We start from the raw sequence: 27,761 nt of genomic DNA on the forward strand, positions 1-27,761 counted from the left end.
GTTTACAATGGCTAGACTCCATCCTGAACTTCCAAAAGCAGGCTACTAGAGACAATTCTCATTCACGGTTTTCATCCCAAAATATTAATTATGTTCTTCCAGACATCACAACCGAAAAAAACGACACAGACAGCTGAATCTATTTTTTGTAAATTCTTTATTACAAATGTGTTCATTATTATAATTTTGTGGTATGAAATTTTCATGGATAGTTGGTGGGTTTTAAAGAGACACTATAATAGTGATAGCCCCCCAACCTGCCCCTCGTAGGAGGGCTGGAGCCAAGAAAGGCAGGGGAGGATGCTATGCTGCTTGCCCCGCCCCCGCAGGACCTGTGCAGCAGTTCTGGCTTGGAACAGAGGCTGTAGTGTGATGCCATCTCTGGTTTTATACGCAGAAGGGACACCACTATCTCCCTGTTGACCCTCTGCAAATGGCAGAAGACCCTTGTTGCAGGCAAAGGGTGGTCCCAGAGTGGAGTCCAGCCTCAAAACCATAACATAGCATGGTGTTTAAAGGAACCAGTCTCTACTAGGCTGGTGTAAAAATCTGAACAATTAAATGAAGGCTGTCAGCACCTCCATATTTGTCCCATGGCAGCTCCATTTAAATCCAGACAATGCTGCAGCTGAGAGCCAGCACACCCGGAGGTCTGACAGTTCCCCCATGCTGAGAACACACAGGGGAAGATTTGCTGGAGACTGCAAGAGACTGGAGAGTGCAAAATCAGATGCACCTCACCAAATAGCTTCTAGGTTTTTTGTCAAAGCCTAATTAAACAGGCTGAAGTAAGAAGTGGATTGGCTACCATGCACAGATTCCCCAGATTCTGAGTGCTCCAGTTTTCGTAAATCTCCCCCATACTTTCTTGCAACTCCATAGTAACCCTCACAATATCAAACACAATGCCCTGAAGCTGTTAACTTTCCTCCTACCTACAGGGCTCTGTGATGTGATACTGTTGTGCACACTCCGGAGGTGACATGTATTACCAGCAGACAGCTGATGTAACAGAGCCTAGACCTTCACTGTCACCCAGCTCCTAAATACGCACAACAGTTTCAAATAGCAGAGCCCTGTAATTGAAGGGAATGTAAACATCTACAGGACTCTGCTATTATGCACACTCAGGAACTGGAAGAAAACCTGAGGTCAGGCAACTGATGGAGCAGTAAGCTATTAGACTTTAGGAGCACCCTCTCCACTCTTAGAGTTCGTCTGCTTCAACATTAACGCACATCAAAGTTCCTACTGCTTTTTTTAATGTTTTGGTGATGCTTTTTTGAAGCTTTAGGCCCCTTTTACACTTGTGCAACCTGAAAGTCACGTGATTTGAAGCAATGCCTGTGTAATCTTGAGGTCCATAAACCTCAAGTCGCATCAAAGTCGGTCCAAAGTATTACAGGGACTACTTTGAAGTTGCACATATATGAATGGTACTCGTTGGAAATCATGGGGTACGACTTGTCATGCAACTTTGCAGTCCCAAGTCACACAAGTGTGAAAGGGGCCTTAATGAAGCTTGGCAAATGCCCCATGTGTGTGTTTATTTTCCATTTGTTTTAAAGGGGCCGAGTAGAACCCCAGTTTAGTAGTACCCCCACTCAGCAGATCTCCAACTCATTAGAACCCCTGTTCAGCAGATCCTCAGCTTATTAGTACCCTTGTTCAGCAGATCCCTGCTCAATAGTAACCCCCAAGGTCTCTTGATGCTTCACTCAGTAGTAGCCCTGCTCTGCCGATCCCCCACTCAGTAATAATCCCCAGCTCTGCCGATCACCCACGCAGTAGTAACCCCCAGCTCTGCTGATTCCCCCCCCTCACAGTAGTAACCCCCAGGTCTGCTGATCCCCTGGTCTGCTGATCCTCCTCTGTCTCTCTGGTCCCCACTCACCTACCGCTATATTGCTCCCATGCTGCTCACCATGTGTGACATCTGCTAGTTTCTCCTGCTCTAGTCCCCCAGCTCTGCTAATCCTCTGCTGTTCAGTCCTCTCTCTTCGGTCCCTGCTCATCTTCTGCTATAGCGTTCCCATGTTCACACCACATGTGCAGTCTGCTAGTTGCTCTGCTCCATTCCAGACCTCGCTCACCTTCCTGCTGCTCCACACTGCACACCAGATGTGACGTCTGCACCAGACACTCCCAGAACATATACACATGAACCAGAAGTGACTGCTGATGATGTATTTCTGGTTCACTTGTTAGTTTCCCAGTGCATCCTGGGATATCTCATACCTGCAATACCTCCAAAACAAGGTGAAGCTAACGCTGAATAAAAGCCCCTCACAAACTTTAGGTGCTGTTAGTGAGCGTTGTCACTTCTCTAGAGAACTTTGAAGCACTAAGAAAGCAACATAGGGTATCATTTTTGAAGCAAACCAAATACAATGTGTGAACAGGACTGTAAGTAAACATTTTATTTAGTGAGAGGGAATTTGACTGGCATTCAGCGTGCTGTAAAACAAAAAAAAAAAAAAAAACCATGTCCAATGCCACATTTTGAAGAAAGTGTAAACAAGCCCTTAAAGCGGAATCAAACCCTCCTATCATTTTCAGCTAAGGAAGCTGCCATCTTGGCCTCTGTTTGATCTTCAACTGCCATGATGCTACACATGTGATTATGACTCTAGCCATTTGATGGTTTTAGTTTGGGTGAGAGCACAACCAGAGCGACAGTTACATTCCCAACACGTGTCGGGAATGTAACGGTTTTGAAACTGCTAAAAACATGGGTTTAGTTCTGCTTTAACGCACAGCTTCAGACGATTTAAAAAACAGGATATCAATTTAAAAGGAGGCAATGCTGAATTCACCGGATACAGCCAATTATTGCTTCTGCTGTCTTCTCCACCAGACCCTGCCAATCAACTACTGCTAATCAAAGATGCTAGAGTGGTTCGAGGCAGGCAATGATATCATACTCATAACCAGGCTAAAAGAAAACTGGGCTTATGGTTGGTGGGTAGCAGTCCTGGTTAGGGCTGGTAACTAGGTTTCAATTAAACCCATCAGGGTGGTCATCACCAAACTGCTCCATTCTAGTCACTACCAAGCCAAGAATAGAACCAAGAGCCAAGAGTAGACCATGGAAAGCTTCTATAACAGCTGGAGACTTGCAGAGCAGGCATAGTTATGGCTGTTACTAGGTTTCGATTATGACCATCCTGTTGGGTTTAATCAAACTGCTCAAGTCTAGTCACAACCAAGCCAAGAATAGACCATGGAAAGCTTACATGGCATCTTGAGACTTGCAGAGCAGGCATGGCTATATGCCTGGCTCTTGATAGCTTGTGAACTCTGTAAAAAAAATATTGGGGGCTGTAGTTTTTGTAAAATTATAATTGGCTGTTCTGTATACAAAAATGTCCTCCTTTCAAAGCCAACCCCGCCCAAGACATATCAGTTTTAGATGGGCACTAGTGGATTAATATTGCTCTTCAGCTCTTGAACGTTCCCGAGGCTCCCACCCCGCTTTCAGTCACCATTCTCATATCCAGACTCCCATTTGTTTTTTTCCGGAATAAGGAGAATAAATCAGGGATGACGTCAACAGCTTGGAGGTGTTGTTCTTGGCAGAGTTCAACCTGGTATCAGCCACGTGGAAATGACGGGCTTCTTTTGGAAGGGGCCATCTATGTCAAAGCAAAGGCTTCTGGCCTATGTGGCGCCTCTCATGCGAGACAAGGGATGACTTCTTGGAGAAACGCTTACTGCAGATGGGGCAGGAAAAGGGCTTGTCCCCTGTGTGAAGCCTCTCGTGCAGGGTAAAGCTGGACTTGTATTTAAAGCATTTGCCGCAGGCGGAGCAAGTATATGGCTTAACGTCCGAGTGGATCCGCTCGTGGATCAAGAGGTTGGGTTTCTGGTTAAAGCATTTTCCACACACAGAGCAGGAAAATGGCTTCTCCTTGGTGTGAATCCGCTCGTGGACCACCAGATAGGCTTTTTGCGTAAAGCTCTTCCCACAGTGTGAGCAGGTGTAGTCGTAATTGCCCCTGTGGTTTCGTTCATGCCGGCCGAGGCCTGATTTTTGCGCAAAGCACTTCCCGCACTCCGAACACGAGTACCGCTTCTTCCCATTGTGAGTTCTTTGCTGTGAAATTAAACTTGCGCCTCCTATGAGAGCTGAGTTATAAGCGTCAGAATTGGAAGACAAATCAGGCCCGTGGAGATTTGGGTGGAGGTGGGGCAGGGCTATTCGGTTTTCTTCAGCAGTGACGTCCTCATCTACGTCACCCTCTGGAGAGAAAATGGGGTATTTATTCCTGATCTTCTCTTCTTCTTCTGCAGAGAACAAAAGACATAGAAATTATATAAGATTAGGTACACTATATTGTCTGAAATGTCTTTGTATGGCCATTGTGTGCTTCAAGCCTTGCAGCAAGAGTTTGGGGAAGGTCCTTTTCTGTTCTAACATGGATGTACCCCTGTGTATAAAGACGTGGTTTGACCAGTATGGTGTGGAGGACCTCAAGGCCTTGCACAAAAGCCAGATCTCAATCCTACTGAACACTTTCAGGATGAATTGGTATGCCGAACATCAGTATCTGACCTCACACGTGTTCTTTTAGCTAAACAACCACAGTTTCCATAAGGCATGCACCAAAATCTTTTGGAAAGCCTTTCCAAAAGAATGGAGGCTTCTAAAGCTATAGAGGGTGGAGCCTTGGTCATCTCTGTAATAATACCCATGGTTCCAGAATGAGACATAACAGTGTTATGGTCAGGTATTTACAAACTAGATAGATAGATAGATAGATAGATAGATAGATAGATAGATAGATAGATAGATAGATAGATAGATAGATAGATAGATAGATAGATAGATAGATAGATAGATAGATGGATAGATAGGATAGATAGGATAGATAGGATAGATAGGATAGATAGGATAGATAGGATAGATAGATAGCCTGAATTTTGCACTTTTGGATTTAGTGTTTTTCTTATTCACCTGTGCTGATCTCTGGAGGGATATCCTCCTCTTTATCCAGCTCATTATCCCTCTCATCTTCTTCAACTTTAATAATAAACAGGTTCTCATCCTAGATATGGCACAAAGCAATATGGGTGATGCCTTTTTAGGTATTATTTAAAATTATGCAGGAGAATATCAGTATACAAGTCACATTTGGTATTATTATGTTGATTTGGCCTACCTTATAAACCTGTGTGATGCTGTGATCCTTCTGAGGGATCTCCTGATGTTCCTGTGTGGAGTCCCGGGAATACAGAGGACGGTGACATCTCTCTGGGGGATTTCTGTTACTGGATCCATCTGTAGGAAACACACACACACACTGATTGAATATGTTGTTTCTATGGCTTTATATCAGAGGATGTGTGTATCTAGGGCAGGGTCTCCAAACGTAGCCAGTTTACTGTCCTTCAGACCTTGGGGGGGGGGGGGGGGGGGGGGGTGGGGGGGGGTGGCGAACTATGGCCATGGAGTAAAAAAGGTCTCCAAGGTTAGTGGGAAAAACAATGCCCCATCATTGGTGTCAGTTGGAGTAATTGTGCCCCATAGTTGGGTGTCAGTGGGGAATTGCCATCTTTGGGCCCCATTGTTGATATCAATTGTTCCCCATCATTAGTATCATTGGGAGGAATTGTGTCCCATTATTGGAGTCACTGGGCCCCATTGTTGGTGTCATTGGGAGAAATTGTGCCCTATCATTGGTGTCATTGGGAGGAATTTTGCCCCTTTATTGGGGTTAGTGGGGGGGAATTATGCCCCATTGTTGGTATCAGTGGATGAAATAGTGTTGTAAGGGTCAGTTAAAAGCAAGCAAAGGGCCGCATCTGGCCCCCAGACTGTAGTTTTGAGACCACTGATCTAGGGGGATCCTCAATACTCTTCTCTCCTTTACGAGAAATTAAAGTCTCCTCTTACCCGGTGATGTGAGGGGCGGCCCGTTCTCCATCATGATGTCCCTGTAGAGATCCTTGTGTCCTTCTATATACTCCCACTCCTCCATGGAGAAATAGACAGTGACATCCTGACACCTTATAGGAACCTGACACACACAATGATACAGTCACCATCCAGACACATCCCTTGTCTGTTACTGGTTAATGTCCCAGAATTCTCCCGGCACCGCTCACCTCTCCTGTCAGCAGTTCAATGATCTTCTGGGTGACTTCTAGAATCTTCTTGTCACTGTTCCTCTCAGGTGTCGGGGAGGGCAGTGCAGGCACTGTGATGGGGCTGTGGATCCGGCTCCATCCTTCTACAACACGGGGACGGTTGCTGGGTGTCACAAGCTCACCAAATGTTTTTACTAATATATAGTCCTTTGAAAAAGATAACTTCACATTATTCCATGAATAATTAACATTCCATGTTAATACAATACACCTCTCTCAAGTTTGTGTGTCATGTGACCTCCCAGAATCCTCCTCACCTCTCTGGTCAGGTCTGTGTTTTATTAATAGAGATAAGAGTGATGTCATGTGACCTCCCAGAATCCTCCTCACCTCTCCGGTCAGGTCTGTGTTTTATTAATAGAGATAAGAGTGTTGTCATGTGACCTCCCAGAATCCTCCTCACCTCTCCGGTCAGGTCTGTGTTTTATTAATAGAGATAAGAGTGATGTCATGTGACCCCTCACCTCTCCACTCAGCAGGTAGATAATCTCCAGGGTGAGGTTTAATATCTTCTCAGTCATGTGACTCCTGTCCTTGCCCAAAGAGCTTTGCTCCTCTTGGAAGGGACTGTTCATGATGAAACCTGTGCAGAGATGGAGTAAAATGAACTTTGATGCAAAGATTATATGGACTTGGTAACTGAGAGCATTTTCTACAACGTCAACAGATTAAACTAGGACTGCAATCTACAGGCGTGCCTTGTGACCACAAAACATACTTGTAATCATGACCAACTGTTTTTATCTGAATCTAAATGTTTGAAACTGACTGTAAAATGGTTCCCTTAGCTGGTTATTGAAGCTGGGTGACAGAGGAACCTTTGTTGCTCTTGTAATGAGATAGGACTATTACAGGTTACAACCTAAGCAGGCTCTACCTGGAAGAGGCATCAGCACTTATGGAGGGGCCTGGAAACAAACATGTTCTAATGTCTGTATATACCTTAAAGCCCAACTCTGGGAAATAAGCAAAATCTGAGGGGTTGGACCAGCATTGCAAGGGTTAAACGCTTGTTAGATCTAGAGTAGGGGTCTTCAAACTATGGCCTGGGGGCCACATTTGGCCCTCAACTAGGGTCAATTGTAAACCCTTGGAGATTGAGGATTCCAGCACTCCAACTCAGAACCGGACCCTGTAAGGGGGGGACTCTGATGGGGATCCTGATATAACAGGGACTCTGATGGGGATTTTTTTGGCCCATGCATATTTGTAAAACATACAATGTGGCCCTTATACTGAAACATTTGGAGACCCCCAATCTAGAGGGCGATGAGAGGCTGTGTTACTTTATCCCCGCACCAGCTGGCTCTGGCGCCTCCTTCGCTCACTCCAGTGGTGCTCCCTCGGGGATATCACACACAATGTAGGGCTACAAATTCTGTACTGTACATGCAACTGTGGCCGAGAGCACCCTAAAGAGAAGGCTCTAGTTGCAGCTCTGGAGGGACCCTTCTAGAGTGATGAATAAGTAAGTATTACACCTTATCCTTGCACCTCCAGACTGAATGAGCTGGGGGAGCCACTGCACGTGTAGATGTTCTCTAATTTGCGGAGTTGAGCTTAATGATGGACCTGTGTTCTGCCCGGGGTTAAAGGCTAAGTCTACCTTTCTGCTGAATGGAGCACAAGTGTGGTGACAACACCCCTTTTGTAGTCCACTGTTTACGGTCTCCGGTTCCAAAGGTACAGATCTGGAGATGGAAGGATTAGTCTGAAGAAACCCAAACTTTGCCCGATACACAGTACCGAGCAGCTACAATGATAAGGACACCCCCCACTCTGTGCATGCGTGCTCTGAGCATGGAACCCAAGCAAGCACATTACTGGGCCACACTGCGCATGCCTGCCTTACAGTAAGCACCACACCGAAGCAACAGGTGGGTCACAATGCTCATGTGTGTGCTTGGGTACTAAGGACCTGGGCCACAATAGGCATGCATGCCCAAAGCACAGCATCCGAGCACACCCAGTGCTAAGGACCTGGGCCACAATGGGCATGCGTGCCCCGAGCACAGCACCCGAGCACACCCAGTGCTAAGGACCTGGGCCACAATGGGCATGCGTGCCCCGAGCACAGCACCCGAGCACACCCAGTGCTAAGGACCTGGGCCACAATGGGCATGCGTGCCCTGAGCACAGCACCCGAGCACACCCAGTGCTAAGGACCTGGGTCACAATGGGCATGCGTGCCCTGAGCACAGCACCCGAGCACACCCAGTGCTGAGGACCTGGGTCACAATGGGCATGCGTGCCCTGAGCACAGCACCCGAGCACACCCAGTGCTAAGGACCTGGGCCACAATGGGCATGCGTGCCCTGAGCACAGCACCCCGAGCACACCCAGTGCTAAGGACCTGGGTCACAATGGGCATGCGTGCCCTGAGCACAGCACCCGAGCACACCCAGTGCTAAGGACCTGGGCCACAATGGGCATGCGTGCCCTGAGCACAGCACCCGAGCACACCCAGTGCTGAGGACCTGGGCCACAATGGGCATGCGTGCCCTGAGCACAGCACCCGAGCACACCCAGTGCTAAGGACCTGGGTCACAATGGGCATGCGTGCCCCGAGCACAGCACCCGAGCACACCCAGTGCTAAGGACCTGGGCCACAATGGGCATGCGTGCCCCGAGCACAGCACCCGAGCACACCCAGTGCTAAGGACCTTGGCCACAATTGGCATGCATTCCTCGAGCACCCCCAGTGCTAAAGACCTGGGCCACAATGGGCATGCATGCTCCAAGCACAGCATACAAGCACACCCAGTGCTAAGGACCTGGGCCACAATTGGCATGTGTGCCCCAAGCACACCCAGTAGTAAGGACCTGGTCCACAATGGGCATGCGTGCCCTGAGCACAGCACCCGAACACACTCAGTGCTAAGGACCTGGGCCACAATGGGCATTCGTGCCCTAAACACAATGTTTCAGACTTAGGCGGAGAGTTATCTTTGCAGGAGAGTTATACCTCCTGTGTACAGCATTTTCACAAAGGACAGGAAGTCAGGTTGGATGCCAGGAGCCACAAAACACCCAACAAGGGCTCCTGACCCTACAATAGAACAGTTTTGTCTGGAGTCACAGTTTACGTTGAAGTATCTGGATGCAAAGCATGGTCAGCCTCACCCAATCCCAGCCTAGACATAAAAAAAAAGTCCTTATAGCAATAGTACCAAGATCCAGGACTACTGAAACAGGTCCACTTAGAAGATGGGCTCTAAACCTGCAGTATAAGTGGAGCACAACTGTCCAGAACACACAGCACCCCCTGACCAATCATAACATTGCAGAGCTCACATATTACCTCCAACCTGTACAGCTCCAACACCCCAGCGCCAAGAGCAACCTCTGCTTTATGTGCCACGACAAAATGGCGGCCCCCTACGCAGAGGACAACTCCACAAAACAGTTATTTTCGCTACTTATCAATTTTTTTCTACATCAGAACGGTGGGTTGTTCCGTCAGATTATAACTCCTTACCTAAACAAAAGCTCTCTCTTTCCGGTTTTCCAGTCTGTTGCATTAACGGAAGTCCAACGCTGAGCGGCGGCCATTTTCTTGTAGCGCGAATTTACCAACTACTGTATCCCCTTTTATAGAACGAACCGGAGATAACAAAAAACAAACATTGGGACAACAGGAGTCGCCCAGCGCTGTGGTGTAACAGAAAAACTTAAGAAACGTTGGAAATAATGTATATTTATGGTGCTGTCCTTTGAATAGGAGGCCGCCATTTTGTGGTAGCCCAGAACGCAAGAAGGCGAAGAGCCCTTCTGGGGTGTTGGAGGTAATGTGTGACCTGTGCATTGTTATGATTGGTTGGGGGTTGCTGTGTGTCCTGCTGTCCCTGAGGGGCCATTTTTGAAGTGGCCCTGTCATAAATTATAAATCTTAATACTATTATTATAATGAATTTGACTGTGTGTGCTGGAATGAAGGGAGGGAGTCGTCCGTCTAGTCAGAGCTTACGCAGCGCTGAGGACTTTCTCCCCGCCCCCCCCAAGTGACCACAGCGGTTCCTTGTGATTGGTCGTACAAGGTAGGAAGTAGGGTGACCACATGTCCCGGACTGCCCGGGACAGTCCCGCATTTTGCAGGTCTGTCCCAGGTCCCGGGCATCGTCATTCTGGGACAATACAGTGTCTCGGAATACAGTGGGGATCCGAGCTGTCACTGGAGATGGGGCTGACGGGCCGCCCGCTGTGTGTCAGCTAGCGGTGGAACTATTACTTCCCTACACAATACATGTAACTGACACCGAGCAGCCGCACAGCCCCGCCAAGGACATGCCCTCCGCTTACACCGCCTCTTCGACCGTAGCAGAGCCGCCGTCCCGCTGTATGACACCTCACAGCCCGACGTTCTCATCCCCGGCCCACCAGGCTTCGGTGCCGTCCACCCCGGTGTGTGTGTCGGTGCAGCACAGCCGAGCCCTCTTTTCCCACGGGGCTTCCTGAAACGGGCCGGGAGTCCAGAGGCGTGGCCCCCGATTCGCTACTGGAAATAGAAAGGCGTGGCTAGACGGCCGGACGTCACTCCAGATGGCAACAGAATTTAGGCAGGAACAGAGAATTCTGATGTGAACCCCCCCCAAAAGTGAAGGACTACAGGTCCCAGCATGAACCCCTCAGAGCTGAACATGTGACACCCCCCGCCGCTCCAACTAATGAAGAACTATGGTCCCAGCATGAACCCCTCAGAGCTGAACATGTGACACCCCCCGCCGCTCCAACTAATGAAGAACTATGGTCCCAGCATGAACCCCTCAGAGCTGAAGATGTGACACCCCCAACTAATGAAGAACTATGGACCCAGCATGAACCTCTCAGAGCTGAAGATGTGACACCCCCGCCGCCCCAACTAATGAAGAACTATGGTCCCAGCATGAACCTCTCAGAGCTAAAGATGTGACAACCCCCCCCCCCCCCCCCCGCCGCCCCAACTAGTGAAGAACTATGGTCCCAGCATGAATCTGTGAAATCTATTGGGGTCACACCCTTAAATCTCAGGGGTTAATGCTGGGAATTGTCGTCCTTCAATTTTGGGGGGAGTCCCATCCTTAGATCTCAGGGGTTTATGATGGGACTTGTAATCCATCACTTTTGGGGGGGGTCACATCCTTAGATATCAGGGGTTCACGCTGGAACTTGTAGTGCTTCACTTTTGGGGTATGTAACTCCCCCAAATGTGAAGGACTACAAGTCCCAGCATGAACCCCTCAGATCTGAAGACACCCCAGCCTGCTGCGCCAACTAGTGAAGAACTACAGGTCCCAGCATGAACCTGTGAAATCTGTGGGGTCACACCCTTAAATCTCAGGGGTTCATGCTGGGACTTGTAGCCCTTAAATTTTGGGGCATGTGACCCCCCCAAAGTGAAGGACTACAGGTCCCAGCATGTACCCCTCAGAGCTGAAGATGTTCCCCCCCCCCCAAAAAGAGGCATAAAAGGTATCAAAAATCATTGGGGGGGCGGGGGGGTACCTGAATGGCAGTTTGGAAATGTGGTCACCCTAGAAGAGAGGAAGGGAGTCACATGATCCTTCATATCTGTAATCACTATTTCTACTAATCACAGTCTATAATCTATTAGATACAATTGGGAATATGATTTGCATCATACGCCTGCCCAGCCCACCCACCAGATAGAAAACATCACCTTTTTTAGTGTTTAGCATTTTTTTATTTAAGAATTTAATCCACTTGACCTCTGGAAGGTTTTACCCCCCTTCGTGCCCAGGCCATTTTTTGCTATTCAGCACTGCGCTACTTTACCTGGTAATTGCGCGGTCATGCAACGCTGTGCCCAGATGACATTTATATAATTTTTTTTCACACAAATACAGCTTTCTTTTGGTGGTATTTGATCACCACTGGGTTTATTTTTTATTATTATACTGAAAAAAGACAAAAAACTTACGAAAAAAACAGTCTTTTTTACTTTCTGTTATAAAACATATCCAATAAAATCAAATTTAGGCCAAAATGTATTCTGCTACATGTCTTTGGTAAAAAAAAAAAAAATAAAATCCCAAAAATGTTTGCGGACACAAGTATACAGTAGTTCTGATCAGCGCCTTATAGTGGGACTGTGATAGTGTGGCGGGCAATCAGGGACTGGCGCTGACACTGTCTGGGAGGGACGCTGACTGACACTATCTGATGCCGCTACTGACATTAAAGCAGAGCTCCACCCAAAAGGAGAAGCTCCGCTTGTTCCCAGAAGACGGCGGGACCATTCAGAAAGTGCAGCGCGACTCGTGCATGCTCAGTAGGAAACAGGCTGTGAAGCCGGAAAGCTTCACTTCCTTTTTCCCTTAGTGAAGATGCTGGCATGTGCACCCACAGTTCATAGGCTAGGGGTGCTAACATCGCAGGATACCTGTCCAGGTGTCCTTATAATAAAAGTTTTTAAAAAAACGTTTAATTTTTATTTTACAGGCTGGAACTCCGCTTTAAGTCTAGGTTCACACCTGTGCGGGTGTGGTGCTGCTGTGGGACCTGCACAAATCCCTGTAGCTGCAACCACCCGCACAGTAAAACACGGGACCCGCGGGTGCCATTAGTCTGAATGGCACGCCGCCCGCATTGGAAATCGCACTCGCACTGGGAACCACGCTGCACTCGCGGTTCCCATGCAGGCTGCAATTTTTTTAAAGTTGGTCCGGGACTTCTTTTCTACATTTCATGGGGGAACAGCAGCCCATTCAAATTAATGGGCTGTTGTGCCCGCGCAAGCTGTGGTCCGCACAGCCACGCGTATGTGAACCTAGGCTAATACAGTGATAAGTGATAATACTGTACACTGTCACTGTACTAATGACACTGGCTGGGTGACAGGCTTGATCAGGAGGGCAATCAAAGGGTTAACTGCGTGCCTAAGTAGGTGTCTGATTTTGCTCATAGACTGGCTGGCTTTTCTTCCTGATTTCAGCTCTGAATGTTAAAGAAGAGTTCCACCCGAGGTCCAGTCTAAAAAAAAAAAAAAAAAAAATTAAAAGTCAGCAGCTACAAATACTGCAGCTGCTGACTTTTAATTGGACACTTACCTGTCCCAGGGTCCAGTGATGCGGAGGATCGAAGCCCCGCTCGTCTCCCCCTCCGTTCAGCGGCGCCGGCATTGCAACTGTGGGCGCTGGGCTGTGGCTTCACAGCCTGGCACCCACTGCCCATGCGCGAGCGGCGCCGCGCGCCGTGATTGGCCGCTCAGTCACCTGGGACCTGTAATGGGTCCCAGATGATTGACAGGAGGGAGGGACCAGAGCTGAGCCCTTCCTGTGCCGAGGGGGAAGTGATGTCACCAGCCCAGGCACTGGAAGAGGCAGACTACGAGGGACCCCCTAGCAACAGGCATTTAGAGGTAATGCTTTTTGTTTTTTTTTATTTTTTTTTTTAAGATTTTTCATGTAGTTTTTTTTTTTTGGGTGGAACCCCACTTTAATTGAAAGCAGGGAGAAAAAAAACATCCATTTTTGGCTTGTGTGTTTACTAACACAGATCTGTGCTGTGATTGGACACAGCAATCAGCAGGTTCACAGCCAAAATCATTGTCTTCAAGCCTGCTGATGAAATCGTGCTGTGTCCAAGCCCAGCACAAGAGGCAGGGGGTGTGCGCGATTGTCTGTAAACCCAGAACAACAAAGCCGATGGGCAGCAGTCATTTTTTTTTTTCTGAAAGCCCGTGATGTGTGAACATATTCAGACTCCACCCGGTACAAAAAAAAAGTGAAACACAAAACGTGCACAGGGTGCACACATGGTCCTCCTCCGAAGAGAAAGGACCCTAGCACTGATCCCCCGGGGCGCAAGGCTCCTGACCAGGACTTCACTGGTCCACCTGGCCAAAACCAGGCGGACCCCGTTCTCTCGAAACAGACCAAACCAAGTACTGGGTGGGGCTCCCCCAAAGGGAGACCCCATGAGAGACGGCGAAATAAGCCAAAAGGCCATGTCCACCCCCTCCCAAGACTTTAAGGGCAGGCCCGAGGACCTACACCTTACTAATCAAACGTGAAAAAACGTGTACAGCGCAACAAAATAAGCAAACCAACACGACAAACAAACATAAAAGTGGGGGGAAGGATAGTGGAGAAAGTGCATAAAGTGCCATACAATGGCCGCTCTTTCCGGCCAGGAATAAAAAATTCCTCTGGTTCTAAGCCAAAAGGCTCAGCCCTAGAGGTGTGAAAAAAAAGTGTGTGTAGTGCAGTGACCTTGGTGCCAATAAAACTCAAAGTGTACCCAACACAGTGAAAGTTACAGCACCCCTGGACTGCCACTCCAAGGGCACATACACCATGGGCTTCCTTCGGAGCCCGGCCTTCGGCCAGACTAGTGCAGCCCCATCCCTACCAGGAGTAACCCTTCCGGCTTTCTCGGGAAGAACCTACTCCCGGCCCCCAATTACGTTTAGGCGCTCTGGTTTCGCTTCCTACAGATACTAACCTTCCAGGCTACCATTACACCAGTGGATTTGCATAGCCACCGCCCCCCCAACCTCACACTATGGTCGGGACAGTAGCACAGCGCCTCCACTAGTAACTGGTAAGAACAGATACTACACTTGATCTTAGCTCAAAGGCTGAGAAGCGATGGCCAGCAGTAGAAGTTAAACTGCTGGTTGGCAAGTCATTATATTGTATTTTCGTTTATATATATTTACTGCCTTTAGGGCCCGTTCACACCAGAATTGTTACTGAGTTCATATAATCTTTATATTATATTCTTTGCATAGGTTCCATCATGATAGGTTCCTTCCCAAAGGAGCAAAGCTCATTGGACCAAGACAGGAGTCCCATGACGAAGATATTAAACCTCACACTGGAGATCATCTACCTGCTGACCGGAGAGGTGAGGAGGATTATGGGAGGGTCACATGACATCACTCTTATCTCTATTAGGCTATGTTTCCACTATTGCGTCCCAAAGTCGTGCGATTTTGCCGTGATTTTTTACCGCGACTTGAAGCAATGCCTGTGTATTCTTGAGGTCTATGGACCTCAAGTCACATCAAAGTGGGACCAAAGTAGTGCAGGGACTACTTTGAAGTCACTGTGTCTTGAAGTCGCACAGATATGAACGGTACTCATTGGAAATCATGGGGTACGACTTGTCATGCAACTTTTCAGTCCCAAATCGCATGAAAAGTCGCACTAGTGGAAACCTAGCCTTAATAAAACACAGACCTGACCGGAGAGGTGAGGAGGATTCTGGGAGAGTCATATAACACAATTGTTTTCTTATACAGAGGTTTCATCCTGTGAAATCTGGTGACAATGTTACCATCACAGTGCTTCGGACTTCCTCCCTGACATCTGAGAAAAATGACAAGAAGATTCTAGAAGTCACCCAGAAGATCATTGAGCTGCTGACGGGAGAGGTGAGCGGTGCTGAGAATTCTGGGACATTATCCAGTAACAGACAAGGGATGTGTCTGGATGGTGACTGTATCATTGTGTGTGTCAGGTTCCTATAAGGTGTCAGGATGTCACTGTCTATTTCTCCATGGAGGAGTGGGAGTATATAGAAGGACACAAGGATCTCTACAAGGACGTCATGATGGAGAACCGGCCGCCCCTCACATCACCGGGTAAGAGGAGACTTTTATTTCTTGTAAAGGAGAGAAGAGTATTGAGGATCCACCTAGATACACACATCCTCTGATATAAAGACATATGCCGCGTACACACGATCGGACTTTCCGGCATACTTGGTCCGGCATACCGGATTTCGTCGGACAATTCGATCGTGTGTGGGCTCCAGCGGACTTTGTTTTTTCAAAAGTTTGACGGACTTAGATTTGAAACATGTTTCAAATCTGTCCGTCGGACTCTAGTCCGGTCGAAAAGTCAGCTCGTCTGTATGCTAGTCCGACGGACAAAAACCTACGCTAGGGCAGCTATTGGCTACTGGCTATGAACTTCCTTGTTTTAGTCCGGTCGTACATCATCACGTACGAATCCGTCGAACTTTGGTTGATCGTGTGTAGGCAAGTCCATCATAAAGTCCGTCGAAAAGTCCGCCGGACAAAGTCTGCCGTAAAGTCCGGTCGTGTGTACGCGGTAATAGAAACAATGTATTCAGTCAGTGTGTGTGTTTCTTACAGATGGATCCAGTAACAGAAATCCCCCAGAGAGATGTCCCCGTCCTCTGTATTCCCAGGACTCCATGGATGAACCCCATGAGATCCTCCAGGATGATCAGGTACTTAAAATTCATACTTCATACATTAGGTCCTCTGTATGCCACCAGAATAAAAAAAACAATCCAAATGAATTTGAAGTGCAGACTTTCAGTTTTAATTCAAGGGGTTGAACATAAATATCAAGTACAAATTTTAGGAACTGCAACCATTTTTATACACAGTCCCCCCATTTTCAGGGGCTCAAATGTAATTGGACAAATGAATAGTATCATAAATAAAATGTTCATGTTTAATATTTTGTTGAGAATCCTTTACTGGCAATGACTGCCTGAAGTCTGGAACCCATGGACATTACCAAAGACTGGGTTTCCTCCTTTCTGATGCTTTGCATTTTCTAACTGCAGCTGTCTTCAGTTGTTCTTTGTTTGTGGGTCTTTCTGCCTTTAATTTTGCCTTTAGCAAGTGAAATGCATGCTCAGTTAGATTGAGATCAGCCAATTGACTTGGCCATTGTAGAATATTCCACTTCTTTTCCTTCAAAAGCTCCTGGGTTGCGTTTGCAGTGTGTTTTGGATCATTATCCATCTGTACTGTGAAGTGCCGTCCAATCAACTTTTTTGACAGGTAACAGCTCTCACTTCTGCTCGGATCGCCATGAATCCACATGGCCCTCCTAAAAGGGAGCAAGGAGCTTAAAGTCCTAAAGTGGGCAGGGCTGGGACAATCTGACCTGCTATTTCACATAGCTCAGCAGATAGTGTTCCAAGGACATCTGGCTGTTGGTCACTAACAAGCTTCTTAGACAGTTAAAGTCTTTGTTACCCTAAAAGAAAATGAAAAAGATTCTGTTCCTTTAAATCATGTTATACGGCACAGTGCTTGTGCTGTGTAATTTGGCCCCCTGTAACACCTGAAATACCTGGCTGATCCTGCCAGTTTCTGTGCTCCCCTCTGTAAACTGACCATGGTTTATCATGGCTGCTGAGCCCTGACACCGTGGTCAGTTTATGTGCCTCTGTCATCCGCAGCTCTCCTGTCCTCTTCTGTCCTCTCTCCTCCCTCCACTCCCTGCCTGTCTGCTATGTGTCAAGTGCCCCTCCACTCCTGATGCTGAAATAATATTTCATTTCTTATATAATCTTTCCTAATGATAGGTGCTCTTTTCTCTGTGTTCTTTTTAAAACAATGCCGGCTATACCTGATTTCAGAGCAGCGCTCACGTGACCAGCCGGCTCTCTCTCTCCTCTCCTCCTCTCGTCCCAACTGACGTTAGCAGGGGAATCTCGGCCCTGCCCACTGCAGCTGTCAGACTGGGGGGGAGCCAGCCGGTCACGTGAGCGCCAAGCGGCACTCTGAAATATAGCCGGCCAGGAGCACCTTTAATTAGGAGACACAGAGAATTATATGACTTTTTCAGGGTGGGTTAATGACTTTAAAGTGCAGGGCCACCTTAAAATAAAAAAGTGCATAAAAAATCTTAAAAAAATTAAAAAAAAAAAAACAGTTGAAAAAAAAAAATTAACTTACCTAAAACCCTTGTTGCTAGGCAGTCTTTCTAATCTGCCTCTTCCTATTCTGCAGCGTTTCTCCTCTTCGGTGAGCGGCCCCATTGCTTTCTGGGAACTGTGTGTGTCCCAGAAAACCACAGAGCCATTCACAAAGCGCCGCGTGACTCGCGCATGCGCAGTAGGAAACGGGCAGTGAAGCCACAAGGCTCCACTGCCTGTTTCCCTTTGTTAAGATGGAGGTGCCGGCGTCCGATCCAATGGACAGATCGGCCTTGGGGGGCTGACATCGCGGGCTCGCTGGACAGGTAAGTGTCCTTATTAAAAGTCAGCAGCTACAGTGTTTATAGCTGCTGACTTTAAAAAAAATATATATATATTACGACCGGAACCCCCCTTTAAGTGATGGACTGTACCACCTCTTCCCTGAATAAAGAAAATGATGTTCTGAGTTGATAGCCTATATCCTCTGTAGAAATTTCTAGTTTTGACTTGGGTGTGCTTTTCAGAGTGTCTTTTAAAACTCCTTGCATTTTAGGGTGACAACCTGATTGTCGTTAAAACAGAAGATGCGGGTGACAATGAGGAGTGTATGAAAAGCAAACAATTTAAGGAGGAGGAAATCCCTCCAGAGATCAGCACAGGTGAGTAATAAACAGTAAATCCAGAGAAGAGTCCCAGATTCTCCTTGTTCAGTCACTACAACAATCTCTTCTTCTCCCCCCTCCTCTGTCAGTAGACAGTATTGGATAGACACTATGTGTCCAGTGGGGGAGTCAGGAGTCTCTTTTCTCTAAGCTAAAATAGCCCTAAAGCTTGTAGGATGCTTATGGAAGTATGGATTGGCCTGCAAAGGAGAATAAGGCTTCTTGGGGCCTTTTTAAAGACATTTTACCAGCAATCGTAAACATTCCTACCCATACAGCATTGTACCCATACAGCTCTAGTGTTCCATAAAATAGTGGTGTCCAAAACATTTCACGATGTGTCTTCTGTTATTTCACAACGGTTTACATCAGTTTAGAATGAGGTATGTACAATCAATTAAAAAAAAAAATGAATAACCATGTTTTTGAAGTTTTGGACAGAAAGGAGTCTGTACAAACCAAGTCAGGGGGTGCAAGACTCAAATTTTTGGGAGTTACCAGGACACAATCTGCATGCAATTTGCACGTTTCCTCTGGGTAATCTGGTTTCCTCCCACACTTCAAAGACATGTTGGTTAGATATTGTCTCCTGTCCAAACTGGCTATGATGTGTGTGTGTAAGCATTTAAGATGGGGACCGTAGATTTTAAGTTTCTTGAGAACAGGGACTTGCGAATGTACAGTATGTAAAGTGCTGCCTAAATGATCGGCGCTTTCAAGGTATGGGGTGCTATTATCTTACTCTGTGTACATATTGAAGTAGTTGGGTTGGGAGAGGGCCAGTATTGCATTATTGTGTTCCTGATCAAGTATGAAGCTCTGGTTATGCCAACTCTACTCAGGGGTCCTCATCTCTTGGTTCTAACATACCCAATATCCCATTGTCTGGTTAAAAGGATTGGAACACATTCCAGTAGTGGTATAGCCTGGGACATCTTCATATCATGTGTATTACATCGCCATGTTCTGTCTCATATCTAGGACCTAGCAGAGTAGTCTCCATGGAAATTGTGTAATTGGTAGAGTGTCCACAATGCCCTTTGCAGCAAAAAGATCTGCCTTAAAGTGGAACTTTACCCATAACAACTTGATAGAAATAATATTCTTTAGCAAGGAACAATACATTACACATTAATCATTCTGCTATCAAAATGATGTCTCCAGCACTGATCCTGTTTCTTCTAGCTGGAGGCTGCCATTTTGTTAAAGCCCAGAGCCCCTGAACAGCAGTAAATCATAATAGGGAACTAAACCCATCGATTTAACAGTTTAAAAAAAAACAGTTACATTCCTTGAATTCTGGGATTGCTACAGGTAAATGTCTCATTTGCTTGTGCCCTCGACCAAACTGTCAAACCATCAAATGGTTGGTGTCATAACAGATCACATGTGCAGCACCATTAAGGCTGTCAGCAGATCGGCCTCTACAAAATCGTCAGAGCCTAAAAAACGGAGAGAAACTGAGCATGTGCAGAGCAGGGTGAGAGAGTATATTACTGGATTTTTAACAGTATAGATACTTATTTTTAATGTTTTACATAGCTATACTTGCAAAATGGGCTAGCCTGAAGTGATCTAGCAGGACTTAATTTTCTGCCTAACGTTCCATTTTAAAGCGGAACTAAATCCATCGATTTAAAAGTTTAGCAGCAAAAAGATCTGTCTTAAAGTGGAACTATGCTTTTCAGCCAGGGAAGCTGCCATCTTGGCCTCTGTTTGATCTGCCCTGCCATGATGCTGCACATGTGATCAGTTCTGACTCCAGCCATTTGATGGTTTGATAGTTACATTTCCGGCTTGCCTTGAATGTAAATGTTTTTTGAAACCGTTAAATCAATGGGTTTAGTTCCACTCTAAGGTGCTGTTAATCTTTCCTTTTCTTATTTGCTTTAGATAGACAGCCCGGTGGGATTACTACAGAGGGCTCTCCAGTTATCCCTCTAGATGGCAAAAGTGAAGCTGATGACATCACATCTGATGACCTGCCAGCAGAAAGCCCTATCGATCTGAACCTCCATCCGGTAAGCTGCAATGTAATGATGTCCAGGTACAGAAGGTCCAGCTAAGATTGTTAAGATCTGTGGGTTCCAGCGAACACCACACTACTTTTACCCAAAAATGGTGTAGCGCAACTCTCATAAAAAAAAAGAGAATACCTCTTATCAATAATATACAAAAACTTTTGTAATGTGTGAACAAATTACATACAAAAAAAATAATGTTACAAAAAATTATTTTGTGATAAATTTTCTCTATATACCTTGCTGGAGCTCAAACCGTCAGTTCAAGCTGAGCGGCTCTATTAGGGGACTCCTTTCCCCCTTGTTGCATTAGATCATCTAGTCAACACTTATATAGTCACTCATTTTTCAACCAGTTATTATGAATGACCTTGTCTCTGTTGCCCTCCTCTGATGACCATTGATCCTCTGTGGGACTTGGAGCTCATATTGGGCTGAGACTCAGACAGTGTGCACCACTAACCATCCTCGCTGGTCTGGACGTTTGGTCACGTTCATGTTTCTGATTGCTTCCATTTTTCTACCCCTGATGAAGACTCTATATAGGTTGAAATGCGTTGGGTTGATTTGGTGGATATGCAATTTATTTTAATCTTCACTTATGTATTCCTGCTCCCTGTGAGGTCAGCAGGAAATATTTCACAGAATAGGACGTGAATTGTATAGATCAGCCAGTTTTAATCTATTCTTCAATAAAGATTTTCTGTTTTTTATATACATGCTTTAATTGTGTGATTTCTATTGCTGCAACAAAGCCCCATGGGAGATATCTTTCCAATAATATTCTCTATATACCATACATAATACTTCCAAAATATACCAAAAAAGTCCGATAGATATCCAAACGTGCAAAGTAATGTCATGAACAGGGTTGCTCGTCCTACTGAGGAAGTCCCAGCTATTGGACGTAATGTACGTATAGGATGAGGAACCCTGTTCATGACGTCATACCGCGGCCATCTCTGCACCAAGTTGTCTCATTAAAGATTACCAAAGATGAGCGATATATGGTTAGCACCGCTAATAGTGCTGTTTCCTGTAAGTGCAATATTTACCCTTTTAATAAATTCAGAGTTTTAAATGGAGAGCACTAGGGTTGTGTGCTTTCTCTTCACATATATGTATTGCTGTGAGTGGAGATCCATTCAGCCATCCATCCACTCATGTGATTGGGAAGCAGTGAGAACTTGGAAGGAGTAGCTGTTTTTGCTTTATCCCCAGAGAGGCAAAACTGCGTGATATGAACTAGTGGTAAAGCAGAGGTCATGTCAGTGACGTGAGAGGCCATTCTATATGGGTGGTGGATTCCCTTTACTTTATGCATGCCAGTGGTGATCTCAGTGGATTTAAGCTGGATATTACGTACCGTTTTTTCATTACTTTGCACGTTTGGATATCTATTGGACTTTTTTGTGCATATTTTTGGAAGTATTGCATATGGTTTATAGAGAATATTTATCACAAAATATTTTTTTGTAACATTATTTTCTTGTTCAAAGTTTGGAAGGTTTTGTATATTATTGATAAGAGGTGGTATTTTTTTTTTTTAATGAGAGTTGCACTACACCATTTTTGGGTAAAAGTTTGGTCTAGTAAGTTTTGAATCGCTTATAGGTGTTGGCCAGCAATTCATCTAGCACTGAGTGTTTTTTTATTTACTGTATTTAGATTGTGCTGATTGATCACTGTTACACTTTTATATATATATATATATATACATATATATATATTTTTTTTTTATGGACCTTGCTTTGTGCACTGGTGCGCAGTCATGTTAGAACAGGAAGGGGCCATCCCCAAACTGTTCCCAAAAAATTGGGAGCATGAAATTGCCCAAAAAGTCTTGGTATGCTGACACCTTAAGAGTTCCCCTCACTGGAACTAAGCGACCAAGCCCAACCCCTGAAAAACAAACCCACACCATAATCCCCCCTCCACCAAATGATTTGGACCAGTGCATAAAGCAATGTCCATTAAGACATGGGTGAGCGAGTTTGGGGTGGAGGAAGTAGACTGGCCTGCACAGAGTCCTGCCCACAATCCAATAGAACACCTTTGGGATGAATTAGAGCGGAGACTGCGAGCCAGGCCTTCTCATCCAACATCAGTGCCTGACCTCACAAATGTGTTTCTGGAAGAATGGTCAAACATTCCCATAGAGACACTCCAAAACCTTGTGGACAGGTTAAACCTCAGCAGTGGAGCTATATGTTCCATAAACTGAAACTTCAGTGTTCATTCTGTTTTAGCAAAGAAGTTTATCTATCCCAGCAAAGCAATATGCACAAATTTAAGTTAATTAATGTAGTGCTGCCCATATCATAACACAAATAACTATTGCAATAATTCAATAATATGAAACTTAGAGAACAAATAATATATTCAAGTGCCACATAAAAATACATCCTCAAATTTAATAACAGTGTAATTTCAGATAGGTGATTGATCATAAAAGAAACATATAAAAGTCCCAATATTACAGTCCACAACAATATTGGTCTATATTATCCGTGTGACTTCTTAATAGTGCTCCAATTTCACCCCCCAAAAAATAGCGCTCCACCACCATCCAGAGTGACTGCTCAGCTCAAGTAGAGACCTTTAAATCATATATGTCATATGTGCTTAAAATCCTCCATGCATCCTCTCCTTCATGGGTAGAAGGGCAATTGTCCCCGGAAAAGTGTGCGTATATCCCTTGAAGATGTTGAGAAATATCTACTTGGCCAGCCCAGTAAAATCTCAAAATGTCCGAAGATAGTGTAGTATTTTTTATTAAAATACAGGAAATCGCACTCACAAATGCAGAGTCAGAAAGATTTAAACATCACTTCAAAGAACTGTGTTCTGCCGCTACTTCCGGTTTCTATCACCACCAAAATTACATCACCCGGCTCCGCCCAACGCGTTACCTCACTGGACACGTTACTTTCTCAGGGTAAGGGCTCATTTACACTTGCATCGGCTTCAACACACATTAACGGCTAGTTTACACTTGCTTCAAAGCAAGGCTTCGGACACACTTTGTTAAAGCTCTCTGAAAGCTAGTCAACGCCCCTATCACTAAATGAAATGGTTAGCTTACAGTCCCATTTATACCTGCTTTTGCTTTGCTTCAAAAATTATACCCCATGCAGCTTTAGTGGTGCTTCAAAGCGTCTTCAAGGCCTCCATAGAAATCTATGGCAAAGCTCGCTCGAAGCCCCGCCGAAGCCTCATTGAAGCCCCATCAAAGCCCCATCGAAGCCTAATCGAAGCCCAATCGAAGCCTCATTGAAGCCCCATCAAAGCCCCAAGAAAAAGCAAGGTCTAAACAGGACTGTAAGCTAACCATTTTATTTAGTGACAGGGGCTTTAACTGGCGTTCAGAGAGCTTTAACAAAGCCTTTCCAAAGCCATATTTTGAAGCAAGTGTAAACTAGACTTAAGGAATATGAATAAATAAATTTTCTTTTTCTTTGATCCTTAAATAAAATGTAGGTGGTTGGAAAGGTTGGCCGGAGCATACGTTCTCTTACCCAGCAGCCATCCGTGCACAGAGCAGCAACACATCGTTGTTGTCCCTGGGGGTAGTGTGGACATTGTGGTTGCTACAATGGGACACCAAAGAGACCCGCAAGTGATTGTAGAGACTGTGAAAACGTAGACTGAAGTAATCTTTATAGGGTATCTTTAGCTGAACAGATGGTGCTAATAATCTAATGACACAGCATAGAAGAATGACAGTAAGTGTGGCTATAGACTGGGTTTAATAACACCTTAAACATTTTTTTTCTTCCTTCTCAGGGAACTCCCAGAACCACAAAGTCTCTCACCTGTTCCATATGTGGGAGATGCTTCACACAAAGATTTCATCTACTCAGACATCTTCGATTACACAAGACCGGGAGACCATACTCCTGCTCTGATTGCAGCAAATGCTTCATTCAGAAGGGCCACCTTGTGGTACACCAAAGACTTCACACGGGGGAGAAGCCATATTCCTGTCGGGAATGTGGGAAGAGCTTCACCCAGAAAGCTTCTCTTTTGTACCATCAGGGTACACACTCAGGGGAAAAACCTTATTCCTGTACCGAGTGCAGGAAGAGCTTCACTCAGAAAGCTGCTCTGATCTACCATCAGGGTACACACTTCCAGGAGAAACCTCATTCCTGTACCAAGTGTGGTGAAAGCTTCCACAAAAAGGTGTTGCTCTTCAAACATCAACAAACATGCATGCAGGGAAAACCCTATTCTTGTTCCGAATGTGGGAAATGCTTTGTGAACAAATCATACCTTATCGGTCATCAGAGAATCCACACTGGTGAAAAACCATTTTCCTGCCTTGAGTGTGGAAAAAGTTTTGCTTTGAGATCAACTCTCTCCAACCATCAGAAGGTCCACCTAAGGCAAAAGCCATTCTCTTGTTCAGAGTGCGAAAAGTTTTTCGTCAGCAAGACCTCCCTTATCTTCCACCAGGCCACCCACACTGGGCTGAAGCCTTTTTTGTGCCTGGAATGTGGAAAACGGTTTGCACAGAAGTCACATCTGACTGTACACCAGAGGTGGCACACGGGGGAAAAGCCTTATTTCTGTACGGAATGTGGGAAATCCTTTGTGGGAAAGTCATACCTTGAAGACCATTTGACCATCCACACGGGTCAAAAGCCGTATTCGTGTTCTGAATGCGGGAAGCAGTTTGCCTACAGGGCAAACTTGATTGTTCATCGGAGGAGGCACACCGGGGAAAAACCACATTCATGTCCAGAATGCGGCAAACGCTTTGTGCAGAAGTCTTCTATGATTGACCACCAGAGGATCCACACCAACAACCTCTTCTTCTGCTCGGAGTGTGGCAAGGGATACACACGCAAAGCCACGCTGGTTATCCACCAGAGGACCCACATAGAGCAGAAGCCATACTCGTGTTTAGAGTGCAGGAAGAGTTTTGTGAAGAAGGAATCCCTCTCCTCGCATCAGAGAATCCACACCAATAGCCTCTTCTCCTGTCCTGACTGTGGGAAGGGCTTTCTACACAAATACAGCATGCTGCAGCACCAGAAAGCACACAGGGTCCAAGAGAAGCCCTTCTCATGCACAAAATGTGGTAAACACTTCACGCAAAAGTCGGGTCTGGTCAGGCATCAAAGAGTTCACACAGGCGAGAAAAAGTTTTCTTGCGCAGATTGTGGAAGAAGCTTCACTTGGAAACACTGTCTTGTCAGTCACCAGAAATGTCATCAAGGCCAAATATCAGGGGCGGACAGATCACTCTCACATTCCAGGGCCGGCATTTCCGATTTAGGAGGCGCCATGATCCTTTAATTGCACCAAAAGAAATAACAAACCTTGAAACTGTTTTTCTTTTAACCAAATTTATAGAAAAATTATGTGATAGAGATAAAGAAAACAATTAAGTTTTCAAGTAATTTGAATTTCTTTTTATTTAAAGCAGAACTTTACTCATAACAACTTGATACAAATAATGTTCTTTAGCAAAGAACATACATTCCACAATAATAATTATGCTACCAAATTTATTGTGTAGTGTAAATTGCCTCCAGCATTGCACCTGTTTCTTCTTGCTGGAGAATGCCATTTTGCCGAAGCCCAGAGCCCCTGAGCAGCAGTAAATCTTTAGGCTATCAGCAGATTGACCTTTAGTGGCTCTTATTTTCGGCACAGTGTCTACTAATAGAGAGCAACTGAGCATGTGCACAGCAGGATGAGACAGTGCATTAGTGGATTTTAAACAGTAGAGGCACCTATTTGTAATCTTTTACATACAGTAGCTATACCAGCAAAATGGGCCAGCCTGAAGTGTTCTAGCAGGACTTAATTTTCTGACTAAAGTTCCACTTTAAACATGGCCAGCGTTTGCAGTAAAAAGTTCATTTGTTTTTTAGACATTAACCACTTGACCACCGGAAGGTTTTACCCCCTTCATGACCAGGGCATTTTTAGTTATTCAGCACTGCGCTACTTTAACTGGTAATTGTGCTGTACCCAAATTATTATTATTATTATTATTATACAGGATTTATATAGCGCCGACAGTTTACGCAGCGCTTTACAACATTAGGGCAGACAGTACAAGTACAATACAATTCAATACAGGAGGAATCAGAGGGCCCTGCTCATTAGAGCTTACAATCTAGGAGGGAGGGTCAAGTGATACAAAAGGGTAATAGCTGTGGGGGATGAGCTAATGGAGAAAATAGTGCAGTTGTTAGATGGAGGCAGGATAGGCTTCTCTGAAGAGGAAAGTTTTCAGGGATCACCTAAAAGTGGATAAAGTTGGAGACAGTCTGACAGATTGGGGTAGGGAATTCCAGAGGATGGGCGAGGCTCGGGAGAAGTCCCGGAGGCGGATATGGGAGGAGGTGATGAGGGAGCTAGAGAGCAGGAGGTCTTGGGAGGAACGGAGATGGCGATTAGGTTGGTATTTTGAGACTAGGTTAGTGATGTAGCTGGGGGCACAGTTGTGGATGGCTTTGTAACTTATTGTTAGTATTTTGAATTTAATTCGTTGGGCGAGTGGTAGCCAATGGAGGGGTTGGCAGAGAGGGGTAGCAGACACTGAGCGGTTTGTAAGGTGGATGAGTCTGGCAGCAGCATTCATGATGGACTGAAGGGGGGGATAGTCTGTTTAAAGGTAAGCCAATGAGGAGTGAGTTGCAGTAGTCAAGGCGAGAGATAACCAGGGAGTGAATCAGGAGCTTTGTGGTTTCATTGGTCAAATTAAATTTATATCATTGTTAAAAACACAAATAAAGCTTTCTTTTGATGGTATTTGGTCACCACTGGGTTTTTTTATTTTTTTATTATATAAACGAAAAAAAGACCACAAATTTTGAAAAAAAATGTTATAAAACATATCCAATGAATAAATAAATCTAATTTCTTCATAAATTGAGGCCAAAATATATTCTGCTACATGTCTGGTAAAAAAGAAAAAAAGAAAAAATCCCAATACGTAAAAGTTAATTGGTTTGTGTGAAAGGTATAGCGTCTGCAAACTATGGTGTATACAGTATATATACACTGTGTGTGTGTGTATATCACACACACACACTATATTACCAAAAGTATTGGGACACCTGCCCTTACATGAACTTTATTAGCATCCCAGTCTTAGTCCATAGTGTTCAATATTGAGTTGGCCCACCCTTTGGAGCTATAACAGCTTCAACTCTTTTGGGAAGGCTGTCCACAAGGTTTAGGAGTGTGTCTATGGGAATGTTTGACCATTCTTCCAGAATCCCATTTGTGAGGTCAGGCACTGATGTTGGACGAGAAGGCCTGGCTGGCAGTCTCT

At 45.4% G+C, this 27,761-nt stretch overlaps 3 protein-coding genes and 1 pseudogene across 4 annotated transcripts in view; 1 reads left to right on the forward strand and 3 right to left on the reverse strand.

Moving 5' to 3' along the window:
* Positions 1–27,761, reverse strand: part of LOC141106741 (uncharacterized) — a 172,748-nt gene that overhangs the window by 84,901 nt on the left and 60,086 nt on the right. The gene's annotated exons all lie outside the window — the stretch shown is intronic.
* LOC141106465 (gastrula zinc finger protein XlCGF66.1-like) lies at positions 190–9,787 on the reverse strand. Of its 2 annotated transcripts, none has more exons than XM_073597261.1 (7): positions 9,629–9,787; positions 6,615–6,733; positions 6,109–6,297; positions 5,897–6,020; positions 5,163–5,281; positions 4,958–5,048; positions 190–4,287 (listed from the first exon to the last, which is right to left on the reverse strand). In XM_073597261.1, exons 1-7 carry the CDS (start codon positions 9,669–9,671, stop codon positions 3,641–3,643), a joined length of 1,332 nt encoding a protein of 443 aa, XP_073453362.1. In that variant the 5' UTR covers positions 9,672–9,787; the 3' UTR covers positions 190–3,640. The 2 variants fall into 2 exon arrangements, with proteins under 2 accessions (XP_073453362.1, XP_073453363.1); XM_073597262.1 differs by lacking the exon at positions 9,629–9,787 and adding an exon at positions 9,452–9,602.
* On the forward strand, positions 9,655–27,670 carry LOC141106455 (uncharacterized). The gene is made up of 8 exons (XM_073597244.1): positions 9,655–9,935; positions 14,882–14,997; positions 15,395–15,526; positions 15,613–15,736; positions 16,253–16,350; positions 18,335–18,440; positions 20,337–20,464; positions 24,251–27,670. Exons 2-8 carry the CDS (start codon positions 14,890–14,892, stop codon positions 25,766–25,768), a joined length of 2,214 nt encoding a protein of 737 aa, XP_073453345.1. The 5' UTR covers positions 9,655–9,935; positions 14,882–14,889; the 3' UTR covers positions 25,769–27,670.
* LOC141106963 (U2 spliceosomal RNA) lies at positions 14,651–14,740 on the reverse strand (annotated as a pseudogene).

Source organism: Aquarana catesbeiana, linkage group LG08 (genome assembly GCF_042186555.1).
Source record: "Aquarana catesbeiana isolate 2022-GZ linkage group LG08, ASM4218655v1, whole genome shotgun sequence".
In the NCBI taxonomy this organism is placed as follows: Eukaryota; Metazoa; Chordata; class Amphibia; order Anura; family Ranidae; genus Aquarana; species Aquarana catesbeiana.